Source organism: Cervus canadensis, chromosome 10 (assembly GCF_019320065.1).
Source record: "Cervus canadensis isolate Bull #8, Minnesota chromosome 10, ASM1932006v1, whole genome shotgun sequence".
Taxonomy (NCBI): domain Eukaryota; kingdom Metazoa; phylum Chordata; class Mammalia; order Artiodactyla; family Cervidae; genus Cervus; species Cervus canadensis.
The window spans coordinates 56,506,005-56,531,586 of NC_057395.1; the positions used below are offsets into that span (position 1 = coordinate 56,506,005).

The following is a 25,582-nucleotide window of genomic DNA, read 5'->3' on the forward strand; positions in this document are numbered from 1 at the left end:
ATCAGACACAACTGAGTGACTAACACTTTCACTTTCAGGGACAGGTTTGGTTGTCACTGCTCAGGGGTGGGGAGATGCCACTAGCATCTGGTGGCCAGGGATGTTGTTAAACATCCTACGATGCACAGGACACCTCACTGCAGAGAGTTATCCAGCCCAGAATGTCAGCAGCATCCAGGTGGGGAAACCCTGATGTGGGTAAAACAGTAAAAATGTACGCATACGCTCAGGCTCAGAGAAAGAGCTGGAAAGATAAGCACTAGAATGTCTACATTTGTTTATCTCTTGGTGAACAGGTTTGGGTAATTTTTTATTTTCTTCCTCGTGTTTTTGGTACTGTCTGAATTTTGTAAGGAACAAGGTACATGTATCATTTTAATAATCCAAGAAGAAGAACTGTTTTCATTTTGTGAAAAAAAAAAAAAAAGGAAAAAGGGATCCAGGACTTATCGATTCTGATCCGGTTGCCTCACTAACTAGCTGTCAGGAACAGCTCTCTGGAAAATATGTCTATCTGGAAACTGAGAAGAACAATCCTTCCCGAGCGATATTGTAGGAATATAAAGTAACAGTGTCCTGGAAAGAGGCTCTCTGAGCCCAGAGGAGAAGAATTGTTGAGAGTGTTGAGTTATTGCTTTTCCCATGTATCCATCCTCCCTCTGATGTGATGTGTACATTTTTGCAGCCTAGAAATTCAGGAGACTGGCATTCAGGGAGGGTCTTCTATGTGCCCAGGACTGGGAAATAGAGCAGGGTCCACAATCTCTTATGCTCAGGGTGGGCAGAACTGGGACTCCCACCTTCTCAAGGTAGCATTTAGCACCCAGATCATTTTGATTTCATCTCAAGGCCAGGCTAAGAGCTGGGTTTCTCCACTGGGGCACTGTTGACATTCAGGTGGGATAACTCTCTGCTCTGAGGATGGAGGGGGGAGGCAGAGACACTGTGGGGTGTCTAGCAGCACCCGCAACCCCAGACTCCACCTACGATATACTAATAGCACCCACCCCTCCTTCCCCCAAGTCCATGACAACTAGAAATATCTCTGGCCAAGGCCAAATGGTGCAGTGGGGGAGGGTGACGATCACGCTGGTGCAGAGCCACTGGGCTGGCCAGGCATGCTTGGTGTTTTAACGAGAAGGCCTCAGAGCAGTGGTACAGGCTCCTGGCTCGGGAGGCTCATCTGCTGCATTTCTGAGTCACTGCTTGTGTTTTCCATCTTCAAAAGTCTTCCCTTTGTGGTTCTCCAATCTGAGACACAGCCCCTCACCCAAGCAGGGAACCCCCGGTGGTCTGCGAGCCCTGGAGTCCCCTGAATGAGCCTCACCAGGAGGTGGTGAGGCCTGGGGCTCTGGTTTCTCCAAATATAATGACAGGCGGGCAGGCTATACTCCAGCTGAGAGACCACAGGGCAACCGGTGTTTGCTGGCCCTGCACAAAGCCGGGACACACGCCTCTGTGGCCACTTGGCACGCCAGCACCTACACAAGAATCAGGAGATGAACTTTAAATTGAGTAAGATAAAACCAGTTTGGAAATTCAATATCTCACCTCCCTTTCTGTCTTTTTAAAAATCCATAATTCATGGAGAACCCAGTCAGGGGGTATGCAGCTCAAATTGAATTATCCTTTCTTTTTTTTTTCCTCCAAAGACCTTGGCTGGGAGAGACAATTTCTTGAAATGGAGAAAATAAAAAGCAACTCTTGGGCCCTCATGTCCCCTGGTCTTGACCTCCCTGGCCCAGGTCTCCGTCCTGCAGGGACGGAACATTACAAACACCTGCAAAACAGCGTTCTGAAACACATGCTAATTGCACTGCCAGGAATTTGTTCTGCCGCTGTCCTCTCGAGCGGGCTGGCGATGATGAATAAACAGGTTTATTCATTGAGGATCGGTTGGTAATAGCAACAGACTGGAAACCACGTAGATGCCCGCCATAGAGAACCAGTTAAATAATCCCATTCCTCCCCTGCCCATGGAATTACCATGTTGCGCTAAAAACAGACCCGGAGACGCATTGCACAGTGAGAGGAGATGCGTCATCACGGTCACATTGTTGAGGCCCGGTGGGGAACAATGTTTATAGTGTGCTACCATCTGTGTTTATAAAGAAAGGAAAAAATATGCACGTGTGCGTTGGCTTGTATACACCTAGTCTGTATAGACCAGTGAACCGGGCTGGCTGGGTCCCAGGAGGGGAAGGGGGAGGCCAGGAGGAGAGAGAGCCCACAGGACGTGCTACCCGCACACCCTTTTCTATGTTTTGATTTTTTTGAACCAGAAATAAGTGCTCAGAAATAAATACATAAAATTAAGTTTCCTTTAAAAAGAGAAAACAACCACACACCATGCTAATTTGTTCTGAAAAACATATCACGCGGAAAGGATGATGAATTCCTAGGAAACCAACTCCAGTGTATCGCCTTGGGCAAACCTGGGCCCCTCTCCGGATCTTGGAGTTTTTCATTTTGCAGTTGTTTTCTAAGACGCTTTGCTTTGCTAATACGCCGTGATCTTTGGATGTCTTCAAATTACAACGTGTTGATGACAGCCTCTAGTCGTGGGTGGTGACTTGTTCTAGAACTCTTAACCCCCTTAACCCGCCTCTGGCTGATACGTTATGGCTAGGTTATTAGGCTGATATCTGGCTAGGTTATTAGGCTGATAAGCATGGACTTGTTTTTATGGATATTTCCCATGTGTGGCAAGTGGTATAGATTTTTCCATCCACTGTGGGAGTGTCAAAGTTCCCTTTCAAATAATTTAAGTAACGCAAGAGCAGAACAATATTGAGTAAACAATAGCACAGCTAAGCCTGCAGATAAGCACAAACCACAGAGCTAGATCCCTGGGCACTGAAGTCGGGGACACACAGCTCTGTACAACACGGCCCCTTCTCCTCTGCAAATCTGTTTGACGTTTGATGACCTGGTCTCCTGGACTCTCATGCAATAGGATCGAGAAAAGAGGAAATAAACAGGCCTTTGTAGTGAGATTTTAATTACTGTGCTGAGGAGAATATCCAGGTGTCCTGTGCTTAGGTGGGTGGGGCAGGCTCCCCAGAGTACACTGTGCTCTTTGGCTGGGTCTGTCCACCTCTGTTCAGAGATGATGACCCTCACTTTCTATTCTGTTTTAGAAGGCACTTTCTGTTCTGTCCTAGAACGTATTGTCCGCTCTCTGATGTCTAAGTGCGGCAAATCTCCAGCTGATAAGGGAAGTCTATTGAACTCCAGCATTTGGCTGGATCAACACTTGCCTGCAGCTCATTCTCAGAGAGAGTGCAGACAGCTAGGGCCAGACATGGGTCCTGGGATAAAGCTCCCCTCAGAAGATCTAAAAACTGGTTAACCAGTGAGATGGCAATACTGTTTTATAAGATTCTTAAATGCAGGTGAGTTCTAAATCATACCGTGGAAACACATGGAGGGCTCCAGGGGAGAAGGTCCTGAGGGTTTTTCCCTATTGGAATTTCAACCGGGTGGACTGAGAGTGCCAAGTGGAGTCACTGCTACACAGAAGTCCTCTGTCTACCTTCAGAATACCTCAAGTGCCCACTCACTTGGAGTTTGGTTACAGCCTGGTCCTTGTGCATGAGCTCATGGTCATCTCCTCATTGGTTGGTTATTTTCTTCTATTTAAAGCCTAGTTAATCCAACTGTGGTGCCAGAGGACTCTTGAGAGTCCCTTGGACTGCAAGGAGATCAAACCAGTCCATCCTGAAGGAAATAAACCCTGAATATTCATTGGAAGGACTGATGCTGAAGCTGAAGCTCCAGTCCTTTGGCCACCTGATACGAAGAGTGGACTTATTGGAAGAGACTCTGGTGCTGGGAAAGATTGAGGGCCTAAGGAGAAGGGGGTAACGGAAGATGAGATGGTTGGATGGCATCACTGATTCAATGCACATAAGTTTGAGCAAGCTCTGAGAGATAGTGAAGGACAATGAAGCCTGGTGTGCTGCAGTCCATGGGGTCACAAAGAGCCAGACACAACTTAGAGACTGAATTACAAAGAAAACAACTTTGATTTAGGTTTGAATTTAGGAAAGTCAGGTTCCTGGGGAGCTAGATTATCTGGCTGGTTTGTGGAGAAGTTTCTGGTAGGTCTTTGAGGTTTTAGATAGTGTTGGAGGCTACTGGGCATAGACAGACACAAGTAGAGTGTGTCCAGGGGCCTCCAGCTCATCCCTGGAAACAGAGAATAAGCCCAGCTGGCACCATGGTGAGTGTGGACCACCGATGTGCACACATCACCCCACTGGATCTCACGAGGAAGGTGCGGGAATGATCCTCTTTCACAGACAGGCAGACAGAGGCTCAGAGAAGGTGGGCAGCTTGCTTCTGGCCACACAGACCAAGATCATGGGGACAGGACTCAAATCCAGGTCTGACTCCAGAGTCAGAGGAGCAGGGACCACCCCGAGAGGCAAGACAAGGGAAAGGGGCCAGGCCAGGCTCGGTTGTCCTGAGAGGGCTCCTGAGAAGAGCCAAGGCTGGGGACCAGTGGGCTGGTAGCTGGCCTCATGGGTCAAAAACTACTGAATACTGTAAGCCGCATATGTCATCACAGACTAGACAGGTTTCCTTGATTCCCTGCTGAAGTCCAGTCATTAGAACAGTGCCCACCACAAAGTAGGTGTTCAATAAATTCTGGTGAGTGAGTGTATACAGGTGGCTGTTTCAGCATCCAGAACACTGACCCCTGGGCTGTCGGCCCCAGAGGCAGACCCCTCCAGATTCTGAAGATGCTCTGGCTGCCTCTTGGGGCTGGGGGAGCAGCTGCCCGTAACTATGGAATGTTCCCACACCCGTTCCCAGGCCCAGGAACACAGCAGCTCTCAACCCAGCACAATGCCCAGGTCACGGGGCCCTTTCCGGGGGCATCAGAGGAGGCGTCCAGGGTGGGTGTGCAAGGCGCCTGGGGCCAGATGCCTGCCCTGTGTGGTGGGGGAGTGGGCATGAGGTGGAGGGTGGGCAGACAGAGCCATGCACCTAGGTGGTTGTGTTTGTGTCCAGAGATGACTGTTCTATGCCCCAGGATCTAGTGAAGGTTGCAGGTGAGTATGGGTAGAACTAATGAAAAAATAATTACCCAAGCCAGGAAGTCGCCCAGGCCCTGGAGGCTGTGACGCCAGTGCTAATGGAGACGGGGCCACTCTTGGACGTTTCTGAACTCAAGGCTTCTGGTTCCCGAAAGTTCTCCAGTGGGGAGAGGAGGGAGAGGCTGGCCGGGAGCATCTATCTTGGCCCGTCTCAGAACCAGGCCCCTCCTCCACTCTGAAGGAGGGCAGAGTGGAGGGCAGCGAGGCTGGGAGTCAACGTGGAGCCTTTAGACTCCGTGGGGGTTGGGGGCAGAGGGGAGAAGGCAGAAGGATCGATTCTTTCCACTGACTGAGCACTTTAGGGTCAGGGTGATCTCCACCCTTTCCCAGACTCCCCTCCTCTGGCTTAAAACGGGCTGGGTCGGGCAGGGTGCCGAGGAGAGGATGCGCAGGAAGCCCTGCAAAGATGCAGCCGTCGCAGGGCGGCCCGGAGCCCATGGCCTCAGAGGTGATGTCCAGGCTTCTCTTCCGGGTCCTGCTGCCGTGTTCCCTGCTCTCAGGTAAGATGGCTTGGTTGTTTCTGTGGCAGGAAGGGACATCCCACTGGCTAATGTCTGCCGCCCTGAGCTCCCGGTTGCTCAAGCCGCCTCGGTGGTCCTCCTCCCTTGATTCTCACAACCTGGCTGTTCATTTTGGCAAAGCTGCAGGGGGGAGATAAGGCTGAGCTTGACCCCCAAGGGGGCCTGGGCTGGGAACTCCACCACCATGTGCCACCAGCCCTCTCCCCATCTCCTGGAAGGCAGGACAATGATGGCGTACCGACCCAGTGTGGTTAGGGAGCCGCACAGGCTGCAGACATAAGTTGTTTCCACAGTCCACCCCCTCCCCCCTCCCATTTCTTGGAGATGTAAATTGCAACTGAGTTTGCACTGTGAGAGGGGAAAATCCATCTTCTCAGCCTTCAGCTTCAGCCTTGGGTCTACGGATTGCCCTTGGAAGGCAGCAGACAAGCGAGCTTGTCTAACTGAGCATTTTTTCTAGCTCTCGCTGTCTGTGTGACTGCAGAGGCAGGAAGGGGTTATCGACCACTCTGCCAGGTGGATCTTTAGAAATACATGTTTCCAGGCCCCACCCCAGACCTGCCAGTTCTGAGTTTCCAGGCATGGGGTTCAGCACCTGGATTCTGATTAACCTCCCCTCACTTCCCCACCAAGCCAGCCTTGGAAACCCTGATCTAAAGATAATTCCAAAATGGATTCTTCATTGCAGAAGGATTCAGGGGAGAGTTGAGATTGAGTGGTGAGCAACCAGCTTGATTTGCATGAGGGTAGGGAGGCCAGATAAGTTTCCCTCTACCTAGAGACTTGCTCTCTGAACAACTTGAGGCTGTAATTATACATGCAAAGTGAGGCTAAAATTTCAGAGAAGTATCTGGAGAATTCAAGTCAGAAAAAGCAGGTTCGTCTGAAATACCTAGATAATTAAAGAAAAAAATATATTCATTGTATAAATCACTCATTAATTCACCCCTCCATGGGGGCACACAGTTTAAAAGCTGGTGCTTTGATTAATCCAAGCTATATTAAATCCTCAAGATGTTTTTTTTCTCCTGGTGCCTGGATCTTCATATTTCCTTCCTCTGAAAAAAAAAAATCATAAATAAAGTTGTCCGTTTGCAAAAATGCATTTCAGATTTGGCTTGGCAGAAAAAGCACCATAGTTGGTAGAATCAATTTGGGTGCTCTTTTTCTTTTTTTTAAGCACACATTTTGAAATCAGATGCATTCTTTCCAGTTCACTGGAAATGCTAATTTTTTTTCCATCACATTTCAAAGTTACATTGTGTGTGGCTGAGCGAATCGCGCCTGGCACAATAGCACTTCAGAAAGACTGAGGGGGGACAAGATCCCAATCAGAAGGAGAGCCAGAGAAATGGTTAATTTCAAAGGCAGGCAACTGATTGGGGAGAAGAATCTATAGAATTATTTATTTTCTTAAAAAAAAAAACAAAAAAACAAAAAACCCAAGAATTCAAAAAACCACTTGGAAAGAACAAGCATCTAATCCTGACAGGTTGATTTTCAAGACCCTCTTAATGAGATTTCAGCACATCTGTTCCCTGCTCACTCTCCTGTTTGTCTTCATTTCCACTGCGGGGCTCTCAGGGTACCTTAGACCCAGCTCACTTTCCCCCCCTGTCCTTCAGCTGTTTTATCCAGGTACAATGTCTTCTCAGTGGTCTACCTGGTGTTTCTTCTGCTCAGCCCACTGCTGGGGGCACCTTCGGCTGGTTGCATGAGAGGTAGGCCGACTCCGACGGCAAGCAGGTGGATTGGGAAGGGGAGGTGAACAAAATCACATGCCATACTTGTGGACTCTGTCATCCAGCCTTTAAAAAAAATAGCCTTTTAATGTGTCTTGGCTGCAGCCAGAGAATTTCCTCAGTATCTTCCCAGGGATCAATATCAAACACTCTTCGATGCCTTGTTTTACAAAGCTGGCGGAGGGATCGAGGCATCTGTGTCAGAAAGGCCTTTGGAGCTGATGGGAGCAACGGATGAATACAGAATATTCCTAGGGCCCTAGGGATCCTCTTTCCCAGTAAACGAACACACTGGGAGCTTGTTCTTACTCTTCACTTAAAGCAACAATCCCCAGATTTTGGATTTTATAGTCCTGTTTAAAAAAAAAAATTTAGAGGGGAGAGTGCCATTTTTTTTATTTCATCAGGAGAGGCCATTAGGAAGCAGTTACCTTCTCAGGCCACTTCTCGTAAAAGAAAGAGCATTTGGGCTCCCTGAGGGCGACCTGAACAAGAAGGACTGAATCTCAGGCCTGATTAAATAATGTATTCTCTCGACCAGTGTTCTCCGGGTGCCTCCCAGGTGCTCAGGACGCAGGGCAAACCAGGTCCTGCTGCCTGCAAAGACCACCCTTTGAACCGAGGACAGCTAACCTCTGGAAAAGCTCACTGTTGCCGCTGGGCTCAATGTCCCCGAGGAGCGGGACTGACCTTGGGAGAGGCTTTGCTGTGCTCACCTTCCCCTCAACACCCGCACAGGGAAGTCACGTGTCTCTAGATGGTGATGTGCATGTCTCAAATCCAATATGGCCCCATGCTGGGGTCCAATGGGGTTGGGCTAGATGCAGAGCAGCCGTGAGTCCTACAGCTCAGGAGACGGGGTGATAGGAAAGAGGAGGGGTGGCCCACTTCGTTTCTCAACACCCCAGTTAAGCCACCACCTGGTTGGGGACGCATCACCAGGGATCCAGTGAGAGCTGAGGGCAGAGCCCGGCATCAGAAAGAGAGTTGCATGGGCCTTCCCAGGCTGCCTGGCACCCTCACCCTGTATTCCCCCACTCCTCTTCTCTTCCAGGGAGCACCAAGCTCTTCCTGCGAGCCGTGTGGGCCACCAGTGTCCTCTTCCTACTGCTGCAGGGTGCTCTACAGGTTGCCTTTGTCTCCCTGGGACCCGAAGGTAAAGACCACTTTCCCATTTGCTCCCCAGCAGCTTGGTTGCAAGGACCCCGAGGCTGTGGGCCCACGAGTGATTTAATCATTAGGAAGATCACACTGGTACCAACTCTTATTCCTTCCATGACAACTGTCTCTCTAAAAGCCCTCCCTGCAACTTCTGAAGACCTTGGGCTTCATGGGGGCACCACGCATGCCCTCTCCATTCAGGGGGCACCAGGGCTGCAGCAGGACATGGAGGGCATGGGAGATAAGGAGGGAGTCAGCTGGGGGCTCTAGACTCAGGGTGGGCAAACCATGGCCCCGGGGTCAAGTCCCAAGAATGATTTTTACATGTTTAAATGGTTGGGAAGAAAGCAAAAAAAGAAAATCCACATCAAAAGGAGAATATTTTTCTTGACCCATGGAAATTATTTACGGGAACTGAAATTTGAAATTCCCATAAAGTTTTATCGGTTCGTGGCCACACCCGGCAGGGTACACGTATTGTCCGTCGCTGCTTTTGTTGAAGATTTTTACTATCGGGTGCTTTTATAGAATAAGTTTCCTGAGTCCTGGTCCAAACCAATGGATGGGTTTGCACAGGGTTCTGTCAACTCCCTGGAATTGTTTGCAAAGTGGAGGCTGGGTATTTGTTGAGAGGAAGGCGCACAGTTTCCATCACGTCCTCCCAGAGCCCAGGTTCCCAAGTCACAGGGTCACCGGAGTTAGAACATGTAAACACAGGACACCCAGTTACATCAGAATTTCAGATAAACAAGAAAGACACTTTTATATGAGGATGTCCCAAATATTTCCTGGGACAGACACGTACTGAAACTTCTCCATTGTTCGTCTGAAATTCCAGCGTGATTCGGTGGGACATGTGGATCACCACCGGGATGGGAAGAGACAGGGGACCGGCCCCCTAAGCATCTGGTTCTCACAGCCCCTCCCTCCCCACCAAGCTGGTGCCTCCGTCTCTCCCGTTTCCTCCCACCCACCCACCCCCAGTGCTTCCTGAGGCACGTGGAGGTTTAGTCAAAATAAGACGTTACATTTATTTCCCCTGAGTTGATTTTTATAAATCTTTATGGCATAAACTCTGTTCTGATTCTACAGAAATGCACACTTACTGTAAAACATTTAAACCCTGGATGAAGTGGATAAGAAATGAAGGGAACGCGTCCATGATCTGGCCGCTCGGGTACCACCTGGTCCTCTTGAGCTGTGTGGGTCAGACCCTCCGTGTTTTCCCACGCTTGTGCCTAGGCGTGATGTCACCAAGTCCATCAGCCTCTGGGAAGTGAGGCACTGGGGACAACTTTTCAGTTCGGTAGATCCGATTTACCTCAGATAAAGAAAACCCACGTCAAAAGGAGAATATTTTTCTCAATCCACGGAAATTATTTACGAGAACTGAAATTTGAAATTCCCATAAAGTTTTATCGGTTCGTGGCCACACCCGGCAGGGTACACGTATTGTCCGTCGCTGCTTTTGTTGAAGATTTTTACTATCGGGTGCTTTTATAGAATAAGTTTCCTGAGTCCTGGTCCAAACCAATGGATGGGTTTGCACAGGATTCTGTCAATTCCCTGGAATTGACTGCCTATTACGCTCAACTGATGGTCTCACCAGCCTGTTAAGTAATGACCCTCAGATGTACTTGATTTGACTTGCTTGCATATCTCAGCATCTCAGAACCTCTTACTCCCATCACGTGAATCCAGGAAGTCTAGCACAGCTCTAGCTCTTTCTTTTTATCAAAGTAATGCACATGCATAATTGAAAAGCCGAAGAGTTCCATTCACTCCTGACGAAAGAGATGGTCCTTTATCCCACCCTTCAGTCCCTAATCTGTGCTTTTAGCCCCTTCTTCCTACATTTCTAACGAGCATGCTTCTGGGGCCATTTCTGACTTCCTGTCTGGGACAGCATCCATGGGGATGACACTTGGCTTCTGGGACCCCACCACTTCCCAGGTGATTCCCCACCCTTCTCCTCAGGATTTAGTCTGGAGGTGCCCCTGCCTGTCCCCACTTCAGACCCCTCCTGACTCGCCCTCCTGAGTCCCCTTCTGGCCCTGGGTGATGCCTGACTCTGTGCTTGACTGTCAGCAAGAACCAGCCAGTCGTGGGCAGAGATGAGGGCATGATGCTCCCCTACCTGCCTGTAGCGCCAAGAGGAAATGTGGACGAGGTGGTCCCCATCCTCCTGTGGAGGGCCGAGGTCCCTAAGTGTCCCGAGGTGGCCAGGGGAGAGGCCAGCTTTGCCTAGGCTGCCCAGTGTCCCTGCAGCCCCCAGAGCGCCTTGGAGGCTGGAGCCTGAGCCACTGTGTCTTCCACAGGTGCTGTTTGGGAGGAGGCCATCCAGCATCTGGGGGTTGTCAGGTGAGGTGGACTCGGGCACAAGGGTGGGCTGCAGGGGGAAAACTCAGACCCCTGACCCTTGTTGATTGAGAAGCGTCTAGATGCCCAGACCCAAGCAAGCATTTGGAGACAGACAGCAGAGCATGGCAGGTTTCTTCCCCAGAGGACCTGAGTCCTGGGGGGAAGTGGGCCCCATACCTGGGGAAGATAACCCAGTGACAGGGAGGTCCAGAAAGGGCTGGGGGTTGGTGAGAGGTGAAGGGAAGCCTCCTAGGATGGGTGGGACACAGTCACCCTTCTTGGAAGAGGGGCAAGACTGTGATGGGTGGGGGTTGGGGGTGGAAGAGGGCAGGGAACCAGGCTAGACACTCTCTCGGCCCCCCACCCCCAACTCAGGTTCAGCCGGGTGGATGCGATGGACATTGTGCGCCTCCTGGCCCCGGACATTGGGATGGCACTTGTGGGCCTGGTCACCGCCAGGCTGGGCCGTGAGCTGGCGAGGCCTCCTGGGACCACAGCACCTTCCCCTTTCGATACCACGGACCACGAGGAGGACGAGACGGCGGGAGAGAGAGACAGCATGGAGGTAGGTAGGAGAAGGGGTTGCCAGGAGGTGGCTGGGACCACGTGCCCCACAAGATGCTGAGTGGTCTTCACGACAGACAATGCTGAGTTCCTCAAAAAGGGTCAGCCCAGCAGGCCTTATCAGCACTTCCCACAAAAAAGGAGAAATGCAGAGTTCCTCAAAGTTAAAAACAGTCCACCCTGCAGGCCTCGTCAGCACTTCTGAGGCAGATAGGCACCCTGACCCTCCCGGGAGGATGTGGCCCCCCAGGCGGCAGCTTGTCCACTGAACTATGTCCCAGCACCTGGGCAAAGCAGGCCTGGACCAGCTGCCCAGTAAGTAGTGAAGGAGGAGCAGCATCCACTGGAAATGAGGCTAGAACTGGCAGCAGGGAACCGGCCTGGGGGGCTCCCTTGCCACCCGAAATGCTTGCTTTATGGGGCACGGTCCTTAGGGTGGGGGCTGTGAGGGACACCTCCTGAGCTGCTAAAGTTCCCTGACTCTCCCCACACCACTGAAGTTCCACTGTTAGGGATTCATTCTTTCAGCTGAAATATGTGTGCACACACACAGGCAATTTAAGGGTAGATATCCCTGGAAGTGGTGCTAGCGGTGAAGAACCTGCCTGCCAATGCTGGAGACACAAGAGATGTGGGTTCAATGCCTGGGTTGGGAAGATCCCCTGGAGAAGAAAAATGGCAACCCACTCCAGTATTCTTGCCTGGAAAATCCCATGGACTGAGGAGCCTGGTGGGCTGGGGTCACAGAGTTGGACATGACTGAGAGGCTGAGCACACATTTCTGGAAGGACCGGGAGACTTTTTGGCTTTTGTTCCTCACTTTGGGGTAGTAACAGAGGCCCAGGTGGAGGATGGACTTGGGTGAGGTCATGACACCTCTTGAGAGCCTCCAAGGCCACCCTCAGGTTTAGGAATTTGCTAGAAGTCCTCTCAGCAAGGCTTTGTCCTCACATCAGGTTATCACCATGAGAGGGCGAAGAGGAAGGCGAAGAGCAGAGTGCAGGCCGTGCTGAGACTGGCTCCCAGAAGCATGGCTTGCATCCCAGTGTGAACCTGCTGTGTGACCATCAGCAAGTCACTCCCCCTCTCTGGGCCCCTTGCACTGCAGATGCTTGATCCAAACCCTTCCAGGTCAGAGAGCCGCTCATCTGTCAGGCAGGGAAGGACCCATGGTTCTTTCTGGCTTCCCCTTTGACTTTTCCAGCATTATGAGAGCGATATTGAGGGCGATGTCCCTTGCTGGTGCTCTGAGCTCAGTGACGAGAAGGCTACGGAGGCCGAGGGGACAAGAGAGGAGTGGGTCCTAAAAGTTGCTGCCTTCACTTCAGGCTTGAAAGCTGTCTTGGAGCCCTTTTTCCCTGCTGCATGGAAGGTCCTGGTGACCCTTCTGCTGGGTGCAGCAGGTACCAGGAGGTCCCCGTGGTGGGGGGACAGACCCTGGGGAGGTTGGGGTGGGCTGGGGGCACTCAGGGAATGGGGCCACAGCTGTTGAGAGAAAGGGGACACAGAGGCCCAGCTGAGGACTGGACTGTGTGTCTCCAGGGCAGAAGAGAGACAGAGAGCCACAGCCCCAGGCTCCGTGGAATCTCCATGGGGGCGTGGCCTATCAACTCCCACTGCTGATCAGATACAAGAGCTTGGGCCACCCCAAAGAAACCCAAACTTGGGTGTCTACAGCATCCCCCCCTTCTCTCTGGGGCTTGCGGTTGTGGTGGCCAGTCTAGGCCTCGGTCGTGGATCACATAGTTGGTACTCCAGGCTAGGCGGGGCTGCCCATCATGTGGGTGGGGGTTGTCTCCCCAGGGATGATCTCCCCTTCCATGACCTCGGCCGTGTACTTTGGGGCCTTCCTGGGCCTGGGCTCCTGGTGGGCGTGCGGCCAGGCTCTGAGCACCGTGGCCTTCAGCACCCTGTGTGTCTTCATGGCCATCTTCACCACCGGCCACCTGGGGGGCCTGTACCTTTACCAGCTACCCTTCTTCCAGAACTGCGTGCCTCCCGACGACATTTACGCCAGGTACTGACCAGACTGTCCCCACCATGCATGCCAGAGGGTCCAGCCTCCCTTGGAGGGGTGGGTACTGCCCTTTTGATGGCCATGGTTGCATTTTCCTTTTCCTAAAAAGGGCTGGCTTTGGGTGAGCAAAACCTTCCCCCACTGGTATCTTCTTGACCACATGAGAGAGAGTGTGCACAGGAGGTGTCCGTTAGCTTCCTTGTCCTGAAGGCTGATGCTAAGACCGTGGCCAGCTCGGGAGGAAGCCACACCTGGGTGGGAATCTAAGGTCTGTGCCCACAATCGCCTCTGTTCAGAAGGAGAGCAGCCCCACCTACCTCCATTTTGGCTGCCTGCTGTCAATCATTCATTCCACAAGCCTCATCAAGTCCTATAGCATTCCAGGTGCCGGCCCGGGTGATATAGAGACAAACAAGGGAGATGTGGCCTTGCGGAGGTTTTTCACCTACAGACAGGCTTCTAGTGCCCTCCAGAAGGATGAAGACTGACAACTGGGGGGTTAGCGAAGCCCTAGGGCCAACAAGCAAGGCAGATGGCTCTCCCCATCTGATGGGGGAGGCAGATGAGCAGCTGACAACATGACAAGCCCCACAGCTGGGGAGGGGGCTGAGGGAACACACAGAGGGGACTCCTGGTTTGGCCCTGGGGGCACAGTGGGGAGGAAAGGCCATCTAAGCAGGTTTGCTGTAAGGCAGCCAGGGCCCCACGAATGCCCTATCTCACCCTCCACCCTGAGTCTGACCATCCCCCCACCCCCAGGGAAAGGGCTCCACAGGGCAGAGAAGGCTAAGGTGCAGGTGCTTCCCAGGAGGGGTGCCCAACCTGAGGGGTCCATGGCAGCACCTGGTGGCTCTGTGCATGCAGGCTGCTGGGGATGACCGCGCTCATCAGGACCAACCACACAGAGGTCTGGAAGCTGCACCTCCATCCCGGTCTCAGCTGGCCAGAAATGGTAAACCCCCTGATCCTCTTGCTGTCCTACTACACACTGGTTCTCCTGCTGCAACAGCAGGCCCTGCAGTCTGGGGTAAGTTATCCCCAGAGTACTGGGGCCATTTGTTCACCTACCAGACATACAGAGGGAAGCAATCAGATGAGCAAATTCTCACTAGAGTGTGAATGACTGATAGCTGCTCACGGGTTTCTCCTCCCTGGTCCTAAACAGACAAGCTGTGACAGCTTAAAGTTGGAGATGAGAAGATTAAGGAGATGTGATAGTTGCCTTAGAAGGTTTAAAGGGCTATTGTGCAGCTGAGACAACTTGGCTCCACTCAGCTCCAGGGAACAGAAGGAAGGTGGGAGGGTGTAAGCTATAAAGAGGCATCTTTCAGTTTAATGAGCAAAATGACTGCAAAAAGTTACAGCTGCTCATCAATGGAGGCACGGGTCCCTGAGAATCACCTGTACGAGCCCTGTCTTTCTTTCTGAAAAAATATTTATTTATTTGTCTGCACCAGGTCTTAGTTGCTACACTTGAGATTTTTGACTTTTGGGCAGAATGTGGGATCTTTCATTGTGGATGACTTCTCTAGTTGTAGCGCTAAAGTTAGTTGCTCTGCAGTATACGGGATAGTAGTTCCTTGACCAGGGATCAAACTCACGTCGTCTCCATTGTCTGACAGATTCTTAACCACAGGACCACCAGGGAGGTCCCAAGCCCTCCTATCTTATGACTTGTTCACAGAAATTCTTGGAGACCTTGCTGGCCCTGACTAGAAGGGGGCAGGAGCCCTGGGGAAGTAGGGGAGGGGTGGATGGCTTTACTAGGAGGCAGGGCTGGAGCAGGATGCATGGGTGTCCCACAAATATCACTACTCCGAGCCTGGCCTGTGAACCTGGCCAGGAGCTTGTCAGTGATGGGGACTCTCGGCACCCACCCCCCACCTGCCTGTCGGGGTCTGCATCTTCCCTGGGACCCCCAGGGCTTGATCTAGAGTAGGACTGTCCAGTAAACAGAGCTTTCTATGATGATGGAGAGAACTTTCTCCATCAGCACCGTCCAGCCCACCAGCTGCCACCAGCCACGTGTGGCTTCTGAGCACTTCAATCATGGCTCCTGCGACCGGGTAAGCAGATGTTTCATTTTGCTTAATTAAAATGAAAATTTAAAAACTAACACTCGACTCGGTTATTGGGAAACTTAAAATTTGTTTGGAACAACTTGAGTGCGTGGATCTGTGTTTCCCACTTTACATTTTATGAAATCTAAATACAGATCGAGTACTTCTGATGAAAATTTAACATCCAAATTGCAATATGCTGGAAGAGCAAAACATGCATCAGATTGGGAAAAAACTTGCTGTGGCAAAAAGAGTGTCAGCTCTCGCTCCTTACCACTCCCCTGTGGAGAGAGTAGTGTCTGCGTGTTTCAAACAGCACCTGGCTCATGCCCACCCCCCCATGGTGGAGAGCAGCCCCTGCCCCAAGCATTTAGTAGAGCGGGGGGGATCGTGGGAAGAGTTCTTTGGTGGCTCAGATGGTAAAGAATCTGCCTGCAATGTGGGAGACGTGGGTTCAATTCCTGGGTCGGGAAGATTCCCTGGAGAAGGGAATGGCAACCCACTCCAGTATTCTTGCCTGAAGAATTCCATGGACAGAGGAGCCTGATGGGCTACAGTCCATGGGGGTGGAAAGAGTCAGACATGATTGAGCAACCAACACTTCACTTCCTACCCAATGGTCTTAGAGACCTCAGGAAGAGGGAAAGTCTGGGGAAAGTCTCAGTTTTGAACAACCCCCGCACCTTCCCATCCGTGTCTAGTGAGACCTCTTCTTCCTGTGGGGGGAGGGCATCTTAGGTATTCAGCAGTCTCATAGATGGGATTTAGCTGATGGCTGGGGATTTGAAAGCTGTGTTTTCTTCCAGAAGCCAGAAGAGAGGGAGGCAGTCCCTACGAGGTCGCCAAGCCGAGGTGAGCACCAGGAGCTGCGCTCTGTACTGTGGACCTCAGGCAGTGAGGAGGAACAGGTAAGACCCTTCCCCACCCCATTCCGGGGCACCCACTGTGGCAGCCTCATCACATGGTGTCAAGATAACAGTAACAGCTACAGTAAGAAGGGACGTTATTAGGGTTTCCTCCGTGTCTAGTGCCATTTCTTTCTTTTTAAATGTAATTTTATTTTTTTGGCTGCACAGACTCTTTCTTGTAATGTGCTGGCTTCTCTAGAGGGCTTAGTTGTCCTGTGGCACATGAGTTCTTCGTTTCCTGACCAGGGATTGAACCCTCATCCCCTCCGTTGGAAGGCAAATTCTCAACTGCTGGGTCACCAGGGCCGTCCCTCTGGTGCCATTTCAAGTGCTTTGCATTGTCCTCATCCACATGCTATAGACAGGGAAACTGAGGCAGAGAGGGTGTCACTCCCTATGCCCATATTAGGTGGTAAAACTGGAATTCGAACCAGACAGTGCAACACCAGACCTTCTGTCTTAATGTAAAAAGGTGACAAAGTTGAGTTAAACTGCCAGGAAAATCCCAAGCTCAGCAAACCAAGATGGTGCCAGTGGGCAGCCCAGCCAGAAATCCTGCCTTGGCCTGCAAACACCGAGTGGTGAGTGTTACTTGCCCAGGGGAGCTGAGCAACGGGCTAGCCCATCTGCACCAGGCGAAGTCTGACACCCATGCGTCATTCGTCGCTTCCCGTAACAGACGTGGGTAGGAATACTGCAGTAGCAAGCGTCTCTCGTCTGCAGATAGGGTGCAGGGTGAGGGATCCCAGAAGCAAATAACTTGCCCACGGTCACCAACCCAGCCTCCTCATCCCCAGAAGCTGTCTGTCTTCGCAGAAGTACTCTGTATGAATAATTGCCCGCACCACTTGCTTCAGGGAGATTAGACTTGCGCTCACCTTGGCGGGATGGGCTCATCCTTTATCTCAGTTCTGTGTCTGTGTGCAGTCCCGTGACAACTCTGAGTTCCCTGGGGCCCAGGGGGACCCTGGGGACAGATTTGTAATTCAGGAAAAAAGAAACCTGCGAACAGCCAGCTGTAGTCCCTGAAGCGAGAGCAAATCTCCCGACTCTGCCTCGTCACTTGTGGACCGAGCTCCTTCCTGAGTTCATCTTCTCGGGTCGAGCCTGTCACTTTGGACTTGGGGCTGTGTAGCTTCATAGCAGCACATGTGTACAGACCCCCCGACACCCTTCCTCCTCTCCCCACCATGCCTAACCCAGTGTTCCAGATGCAGGGCGTGGTGGATAACAGATGCTCCTAGCTCGCACTGGTTTAGTCTCTCAGAGCTCCAGCAGGTGGGGAAACTGAAGGATGATATTAATATCCCATAGATGAACTCTTATTCCCCACTCCTGCACTAAGCTTGGCTAGGTTAAAACTAGCTTGAAGTGTGAAAGTGTTAGTCGGTCAGTCATGTCCGATTCTTTGTGACTCCCATGGACTGTAGCCCACCAGGCTCCTCTGTCCATGGGATTCTCCAGGCAAGCATACTGGGGTAGGTTGCCATCCCCTCCTCCAGAGGATCTTCCTGACCCAGGGATTGAACCCTGGTCTTCCCATAGTACAGGCAGATTCTTTATCATCTAAGCCACCAGGAAAGACCCATCTCATAACACTGTCTTGGATGGGAAAGTTCAAACACAGACTCTAGTCAAAAGGTAAAAAACCAAAAAGCAATCACAATCATTTGTCCATGCTTTGAGGCAGTCTCCCAGAAGTTCCTCTTTGCATAGGAGTCTGAAGCTGAGACCCTGCCTCCTCCCATGGTGGGTGAGGGGACCCCACCACCACCACTGCGACTCCTTTCATGATTCATCCAAAATGAGAGCCTCATTGTGTGATGCTCAGACGAACTAGGAACCTTGCTTCCATGTCCAACAGGCTCTCCCTCCACAGGGCTCCACAGGTGATATATGTACACACTTTATTTACCACAGACAGACAGAGCCCCTCGCTCCTTAACCTGGTAGCAAGCCAAGGCCATTCATCACCCACTTGCTCCTTTTTGAAATTCACCGAGCAACGGGCATCTCTTTAAACCCCTGCACGTAATGCATTTTAAAGAGTGTTTTCTACACGGAGGCATTTGCTCGACCTTGGCTCTGCACACAGGATGGAATGGCACCCTAGGAAGCACCTCCTGCAGCCTGTTTGGAACGCACTCCCTGAGATGGCTCTGTGACTGTCTTCCGCCAAGCCTGCAAGGGGAGGCTGGGGATAGCGCCAGGCTGGACCCCAGGCATGGGGGTGTGGAGGCGATGGAGACCACAAGGCTGGGTTTCTATCCTCCAGAACCTACCACCCAGGAAGGGTGCTGAGGCATGCATGTGACTAGCTGGAAAGCAGGGCGAGGAGAAGCAAGCTTGGAACCGTCTCTGGAGAGGGAGGTGATACTTGTTGGCCGTGGTCTTGGAAGATGGTAGCTGGGCCTCCCTGGGACTTCGACATAGCCTCAACCAGGGGCTGGGGTATGAGCCAGAAGAGCTTAGCTGGAAATGTGGGTCGGGTCTCTATAGAGGGAGGTGGTGATAAGTTCATTTCTGGTTAGGGGACTATCCCAGGTGAAGCCTATATATTTTGGTGGGAAAAAAGTATCAATTATGATGAAAAGATACTTGCTCCTTGGAAGAAAAGCTATGGCAAACCTAGACTGCATTTTAAAAAGCAGAGACATCACTTTGCTGACAAAGGTCCATATAGTCAAAGCTATGGTTTTTCCAGTAATCATGTATGCATGGGAGAGTTAGACCATAAAGAAGGCTGAGTGCCAAAGAATTGATGCTTTCAAACTGTGGTGTTGGAGAAGACTCTTGAGAATCCCTTGGACAGTAAGGAGGCTAAACCAGTCAATCCCAAAGGAATTCAACCCTGAATATCCATTGGAAGATCTGATGCTGAAGCTGAAGATCCAATATTTTGGTGACCTGATGCAGAGAGCCTACTTATTGGAAAAGACCCTGATGTTGGGAAGGATTGAAAGCGAGAGGAGAAGGGGGTGACAGAGGATGAGATGGTTTGATGGCATCACTGACTCAGTGGACATGAGTGAAGGACACTCATGTCCATTGAGTGTGACTTAGTGATGGTGAGGGACAGGGAAACCTGGCATATGCAATCCATGGGGTTGCAAAGAGTTGGACGCAACTGAGCAACTAAACACCAAAAGTATGACTAGCTCTCTGATTGAGAAGAGCTTGGGCTAAAAGGGAGGAGAATGTCCTCAAAGCCCTCAAACCTTGCCTGTCCCAAACAAGGCTCAGGTCACCACCTTGCCTGATCTGGTCTCCTTTGGGAACATCCTGCTTTGAAGAACAGTACTTCCATCCATCTAAATTTTGCAAGCAAGTCTTTTCCCTACTCTCAACCCATATTGAATGCATCAAAAAGATGCTTTTGCATTGTCCTAAGTTACTCCAAACTCATTCATTTCCTACTTCAGATCAGCTCACCGCACCAGTGCATTGTCCCCTGATCTCCCCAGACCCTGGCAGTGGCCCCCTGGGTCTGCCATGTGCGCCTGTCCCCTCTAGTCTGTTCACTGCATGGCAGCTGGAGATATTCTTTCCAGTGAATCTAATCTTCTGCCCTGCCAGCCCCTGTAGCCCTCAGTGTCTCCCCAGTGCTCTTGCAATAAACACCAAGGCATTTGGCCAGGCCTTGGGGATCCTGTGTGACCTCTCAGGTCTTCCAGCTTTCTGGGCTCCAGCCCCCCAGGATCCTTCTTCAAGACCACCCTCCTCTCCACACGGTTCATTTTGGCTCATTCATGAGCTCATGTTCAGGCTCATTTTGGCTGCCATCCCCCCAGATCAGTGGTCCCCTTGTTCCTTCCTTCCTCCGAAGCCATCCGGGCTGCTCTGACCTCTGTTCACCTCTGCTTTAACCAGACACAGCTGTCGTTTTACATGTGAGGGTCTCTGCTGTCTCTACCATCACACTGGACAAAGTGTGGGTGCAGGAATGGGGGAGTTTTGCTCACTGTGCCTGCGATGCATCACGGATTCTGGAAAGGATGGACGCATGAGGCCTGGCAGTGGCCCAGAGTTTAAACAGTGCCACGCAGACATGGGGTGGGGGGTGAGTGGTGGGCTGGGGGCCATTGGCGCCAAGGGTGGGCTTGCCAGGGAGTGTTGAAGTAAAGCAGACACTCGCAGGTGAGGCCAGAGACCAGGTCAGGGGCGTTGAGAGCAGTGAACAGGTCGCTGCCATTCTTCAGGTCAGATCAAGTTCAGGAGTCCGAGGGAAGGTGAGGAGAAGGTTCCGGGTCTGAAATGGGCTTTCAGAAACCCCGACTCTGACTCGAGTGCGATACCCACGTGCCTCGGAGTCTCACCTGGCTTTTATACAAGTCATTGCCAGAAAGTTAACTGAAAACTGGCCTTCACGCTGTCTCCTCTGGGCTCACCTGGGGCCTTCAGAGATTGCCGGGGTGCCTGTGACCTCCAGCCTTCCATCCAGGAATGCCCCCCAAGCAGCCCTCCCTCTTTGCCAGGTGACGCCCCTCCCAGGTGGGAGCTGGCAGGACCTCCCCCTTCTGCATGGAGCCCCAGGACAATGCCTGGACCTGGACCCACCAGCATCCTTTGTGTCGGAAAAGAGTCAGACAAGCTCAGGTAAGAGACCCACAGCCCGGACGAGGGCCTGCCGACACCCCCAGCACCCCAGTTCCTAGACACATCACAGCAAAGCCCATCATCTCCAAGACAGCATAGAAACAGGAGGCCTCCTCAGGGGGGCGGTCAGAGGGGAGCCTTCACCCTGGAGATGGATTGCTCACCCACCTGGGTTACAAACCATTGAGTTCAGACGAGATGCAGGAGACGCCACGTCACACCTCACACTTGCTTAGGGAATGTTCTTTGGGCAGAAAAAACTGGGCAGAATGGACCTAAAAACTGCTGGACTTGAACAGAAACAAGGTCCATCATCATGACGAGAACGGCAACTTTTTTGATGTGTGAGCCGTGCCCCGGGCCCTGGATGCTCAGCCCCTCTTTCCGTCCTTGCTGGATGGAAGGGGCCTCACAAACTGGTGTTACTGTCCAGCTCATTTTACCGAGAAGGAAACAGGGGATCATAGTGCTTAAGTCCCTGGCCCACAGGAAACCATGTCCGGCTGACTTAAAACGCCTGCTCTTAACCTAATCCTAACTTAATCCCGGCGAGAGCCGGTTCTCCACCTCAGCACCAGCAACATTTCGGGTGGGATTCTTCTTTGCAGAAGGCTGTTCTGTCCATGTGGGATGTTGAGCAGCCTCCCTGGCCTCCACCCACTAGACACCAGCATCACCCCCTCTCCCCACATGCCAGCATGTCTCTAGACCCTGCCAAGTGTCCCCTGGGGGGGACAGGGGCAAAGCCACCCTTGGTTGAGAACTCTAGAGTGTCCTTCACAAGGCCGTGATGACCTGAGTCATGAGTGCAGGTAGGTTCCCATCTCCTGTCCTCACCTCCTTTTGGAAAAGAGGTCCCCAGCAGCACAGACACACTCGCTACCAAGAGCCATCTCCCCTGGTCCTCCAGTGAGTTCCCAGGACCTTCTGTTCAACTAGATTTTAACTCCTTGGAGGATGGGGCTGATGCTGCTTAGCCTATGCTGGGCATACAGAAGGCACCTAATAATAGCTTCCTGAGTGATGGCATACCGTGGACCACTTAGAGAGACTCCTTAAACCTGCACTGGGCTGAACGAGACATCCATCTTGTTCACTTATTCTGGAAATATCCACTGAGAACCAACCGACTGCCAGGTCCTCAGGGGCTCTAGCAGTAGGAGCTCACGTCTGCCACGTTGGCTTCAGGGTGTTGGCAAAGATGCCACCGGGCTCATGGATAGGTTCAGACAGAACTCAAAGGGTGTGCTCTCCATTTGGAGGGAAGGTGTGGGTGGGTGGTGGGGCTGATGCTGGCCAGGCTGCTCTTGTGTGGGCACAGGAGCTGTGGGGTGATCTGACTCCTCCCTGTGCCGAGGACAGACCCTTTGACAGCTCCCCTGCAGATTACAGGCTTGGGTGTGTCTATCTTGCCACAGCCCCACCGCCCCCCCCTCCCCGCCACCTGAAGCCTATCGGTGCCCTTTGCTTACAGGACATGCTGCCTCCGCCACTCCTACAGAGTCGGGGCTCAGCTGCGCCTCGGTCTTGGGCTACCTCGCCATAAGGCATAGCCATGTCCCCGCACTGATCACCATGATGGTGAGTCCTGGGGAGGGAGGCTGAGCATGCATGCACACACCAACTGATAATTTATAATGTTGTGTTAGTTTCAGATGTATGGCAAAGGGATTCAGTGATACACATATATATTTCAGATTATTTTCCATTATAGGTTATTATAAGATATTGATTATTGTTCCTTGTGTTATATAGTATATCCTTGTTGCTTATCTGTTTTATATATAGTAGTTTGAATCTGTTAATCCCAAACTCCTAATGTATCCTTTTCCTGCTTCCCTTTCCTCTTTGGTAACCATATTTGTTTTCTATGTCTGTAAGTCTATTTCTGTCTTGTATATAGATTCACCTGTATCATTCTTTCTAGATTCCACATGTAAGTGATATCATATTATACTTGTTTTGCTTTGTCTGACTTACTTCACTTAGTATGATAATCTCTAGGTCTGTCCCTGTTGCTGCAAACAGCATTATTTCATTCTTTGCTATGGATGAGAAATATTCCATTATACATACATATATATATATATATAGAGAGAGAGAGAGAGAGAGACCTTCCCTGGTGGCTCAATGGCAGAGAATCCACCTGCAGTGCAGGAGCCGCAGGAGACGTGGGTTTGATCCCTAGGTTGGCAAGATCCCTGGAGGAGGGCATGGCAACCCACTCCGGTATTCTTGGGTGGAGAATCCCATGGACAGAGGAGTTTGGTGGGCTACAGTGCATGGGGTTGCAAAGTGTCAGACACAACTGAAGTGGCTAAGCGCATATATATATATACACACACACCACATATTCTTTATCCATTCATCTGTTGATGAACATTTAGGTTGCTCCCATGTCTTGGCTGTTGAAAATAGTGCTGCTGTGAGCATTGGGGTACATGCATGTTTCTGAATTAGGCTTTTCATCTTTTCCAGATATATGTCCATAAGTGGGGTGACAGGATCAAACGCTAGTTCTATTGTTAGTTATTTAGGGAACCTCCATATTGTTCTCCATAGTGACTGCACTAATTTACATTCCTACCAGTGTAGGAGGGTTACCTTTTCTCCACACCCTCTCTAGCATTTCTTATTTGTAGACATTTTGGTGATGGGCATTCTGACCACTGTGAAGTGATACCTCATTATAGTTTTGATTTGCATTCTCTAATAATTAGTGATGCTGAGCATCGTTTCATGTGCCTGTTGGCCATCTGTGTGTTCTTTGGAGAAATGTCTTCTGCCCTTTTTTTGATTGAGTTGTTTTTTTTGATATTGAGCTGCATGAGCTGTGTATTTTGGAAATTTAGCCCTTGTTGGCTGCGTCATTTGCAAATATTTTCTCCCGTTCTGTAGGTTGTTTTTGTTTTGTTGATGGTCTCCTTTGCTGTGCAAAAGCTTTTAAGTTTGATTAGGTCCCATTTGTTTGTCTTTGCTCTTATTTCTTTTGCCTTGGGAGACTGATCTAAGAAAATGTTGCTACGATTTATGTCTGAAAATGTTTTGCCTGTGTTTCTTCTGGGAGTTTTACGGTGTCGTGTTTTACATTTAGGTCTTTAAACCGTTTTGAGTTTTTGTATATGGTGTGAGGGAGTGTTCTAATTTCATTGATTTACATGAGGCTGTCCAGCTTTCCCAACACCATTTACTGAAGGGACTATCTTTTCTCCATCGTATATTTTTGGGTCCTGGCACTTGCAATGAAGCTCAGAGAGCTGGAAAGCACTTGGCATACTTGATGAAAGATCCCATGTGAGCTGGGGGTGTCCTGACCGGGGCCTGAGTGCAGGAGGAGTTGGGCTGGAGGCCCATGTGTCCTTCTCAGAGAGGCTTTTTTTTTGTGGTAAAATGCTTCTGCTTGTCCTTACCACTGGGATGGCCAAGCTTGCATCACCTTTACAAGGGAAGGAAAAACCTCTTGTAAGGGACAAGTCTCCTGGTTATAAGAGGATCTCTGGGGAGGGCTGGGCTGTACCAGCCATCCCCTCTTGCTAGGATGTAACTCCCCACAGTGGCTCTGAGATGGGGAGTAGGGCTGGAAACCCCGAGTCCCCCACTACCCTGCTCAAAAGGGAGCTTTGGCTGTTGATCAAATGCATTTATTCAAAGTTTTATATCCAAAGTGGATTTGAGAGAGGGACCATACTGCTTATCTGCCCAAATAATGGGGGCTCCTGCTGGGTGTAGGGGGAGTTGCTGGATTTGGAAACTAAGTTTTTTTTTTTTTTAAAGATTTATCTGTTTATTTAATTTTGGCTGTGGTTGTTGTTGTTGTTGTTGTTTTGCATCCAGGCTTTCTCTAGTTGCAGCACACAGGGTCTACTTTCCTGTGGAGAGCACGGGCTCTAGGTGACCAGGCTTCAGTGGTTGGAGCACGTGGGCTCAGTAGTTGCAGCTCTCCGGCTCTAGAGCACTGGCTCAGTAGTTATGGCACATGGGCTTAGCTGCTCCTCAGCATGTGGGGTCTTCCCAGACCAGGGATCGAACCTGTGGCCCTGGCATTGCAAGGCGGATTCTTAACCACTGGACCACCAGGGAAGACCTAGAAATGAAGTTTTAAGGCTCAGAGCCCCTGGTCCTTGAGACGTGCTCTGAGAGGGGCTGCCCCTCTGCAGGTGTGGAGCATCTGCTTCACAGGCTGGCCAGGCTGCTTGTTGCTGCTCTGGGCCTGTGTCATCTGGATGGCCCGGGATCCCTGCCGCCTGGCCCTGAGAAGTGCACCCTTCCTGGTCGGCTACGCCAACATCCTGATCGTCCTCAGTTTCGTGGCGGGCCTCCGTGTGTCCCGAGAGGAGCTGTTCCCCGGGGCCCCGGGCTGGCTCCTCGCTGACCTGGACCTGAAACCCTACCTGCAGCCATGTCTCCACCTGGGTGCCAAGGTGGGCTCTGCGGATGGGGATGGGGCCAGGGGATTTAACATTTCAGAAAAGTCCGCAGCTGAGGGCTGGAGACAGTGGGCCATGGGGGCAGAGGAGGAGGCAGGGCCGGGGGGGGTCCACCTTGGC

At 51.2% G+C, this 25,582-nt stretch overlaps 1 protein-coding gene across 1 annotated transcript in view; it reads left to right on the forward strand.

The window, feature by feature from the left end:
- Window positions 1-5,511: 5,511 nt before the first annotated feature.
- Window positions 5,512-25,582, forward strand: part of LOC122448912 (piezo-type mechanosensitive ion channel component 2-like) — an 88,547-nt gene continuing 68,476 nt past the window's right edge. The window contains exons 1-12 of the mRNA XM_043480568.1: window positions 5,512-5,605; window positions 7,252-7,347; window positions 8,423-8,524; window positions 10,848-10,890; window positions 11,266-11,455; window positions 12,659-12,857; window positions 13,258-13,471; window positions 14,336-14,498; window positions 16,338-16,439; window positions 20,915-21,035; window positions 22,510-22,616; window positions 25,193-25,456. Coding sequence (XP_043336503.1) covers window positions 5,512-5,605; window positions 7,252-7,347; window positions 8,423-8,524; window positions 10,848-10,890; window positions 11,266-11,455; window positions 12,659-12,857; window positions 13,258-13,471; window positions 14,336-14,498; window positions 16,338-16,439; window positions 20,915-21,035; window positions 22,510-22,616; window positions 25,193-25,456 — 1,695 coding nt within the window. The remainder of the gene's footprint in view (window positions 5,606-7,251; window positions 7,348-8,422; window positions 8,525-10,847; window positions 10,891-11,265; window positions 11,456-12,658; window positions 12,858-13,257; window positions 13,472-14,335; window positions 14,499-16,337; window positions 16,440-20,914; window positions 21,036-22,509; window positions 22,617-25,192; window positions 25,457-25,582) is intronic.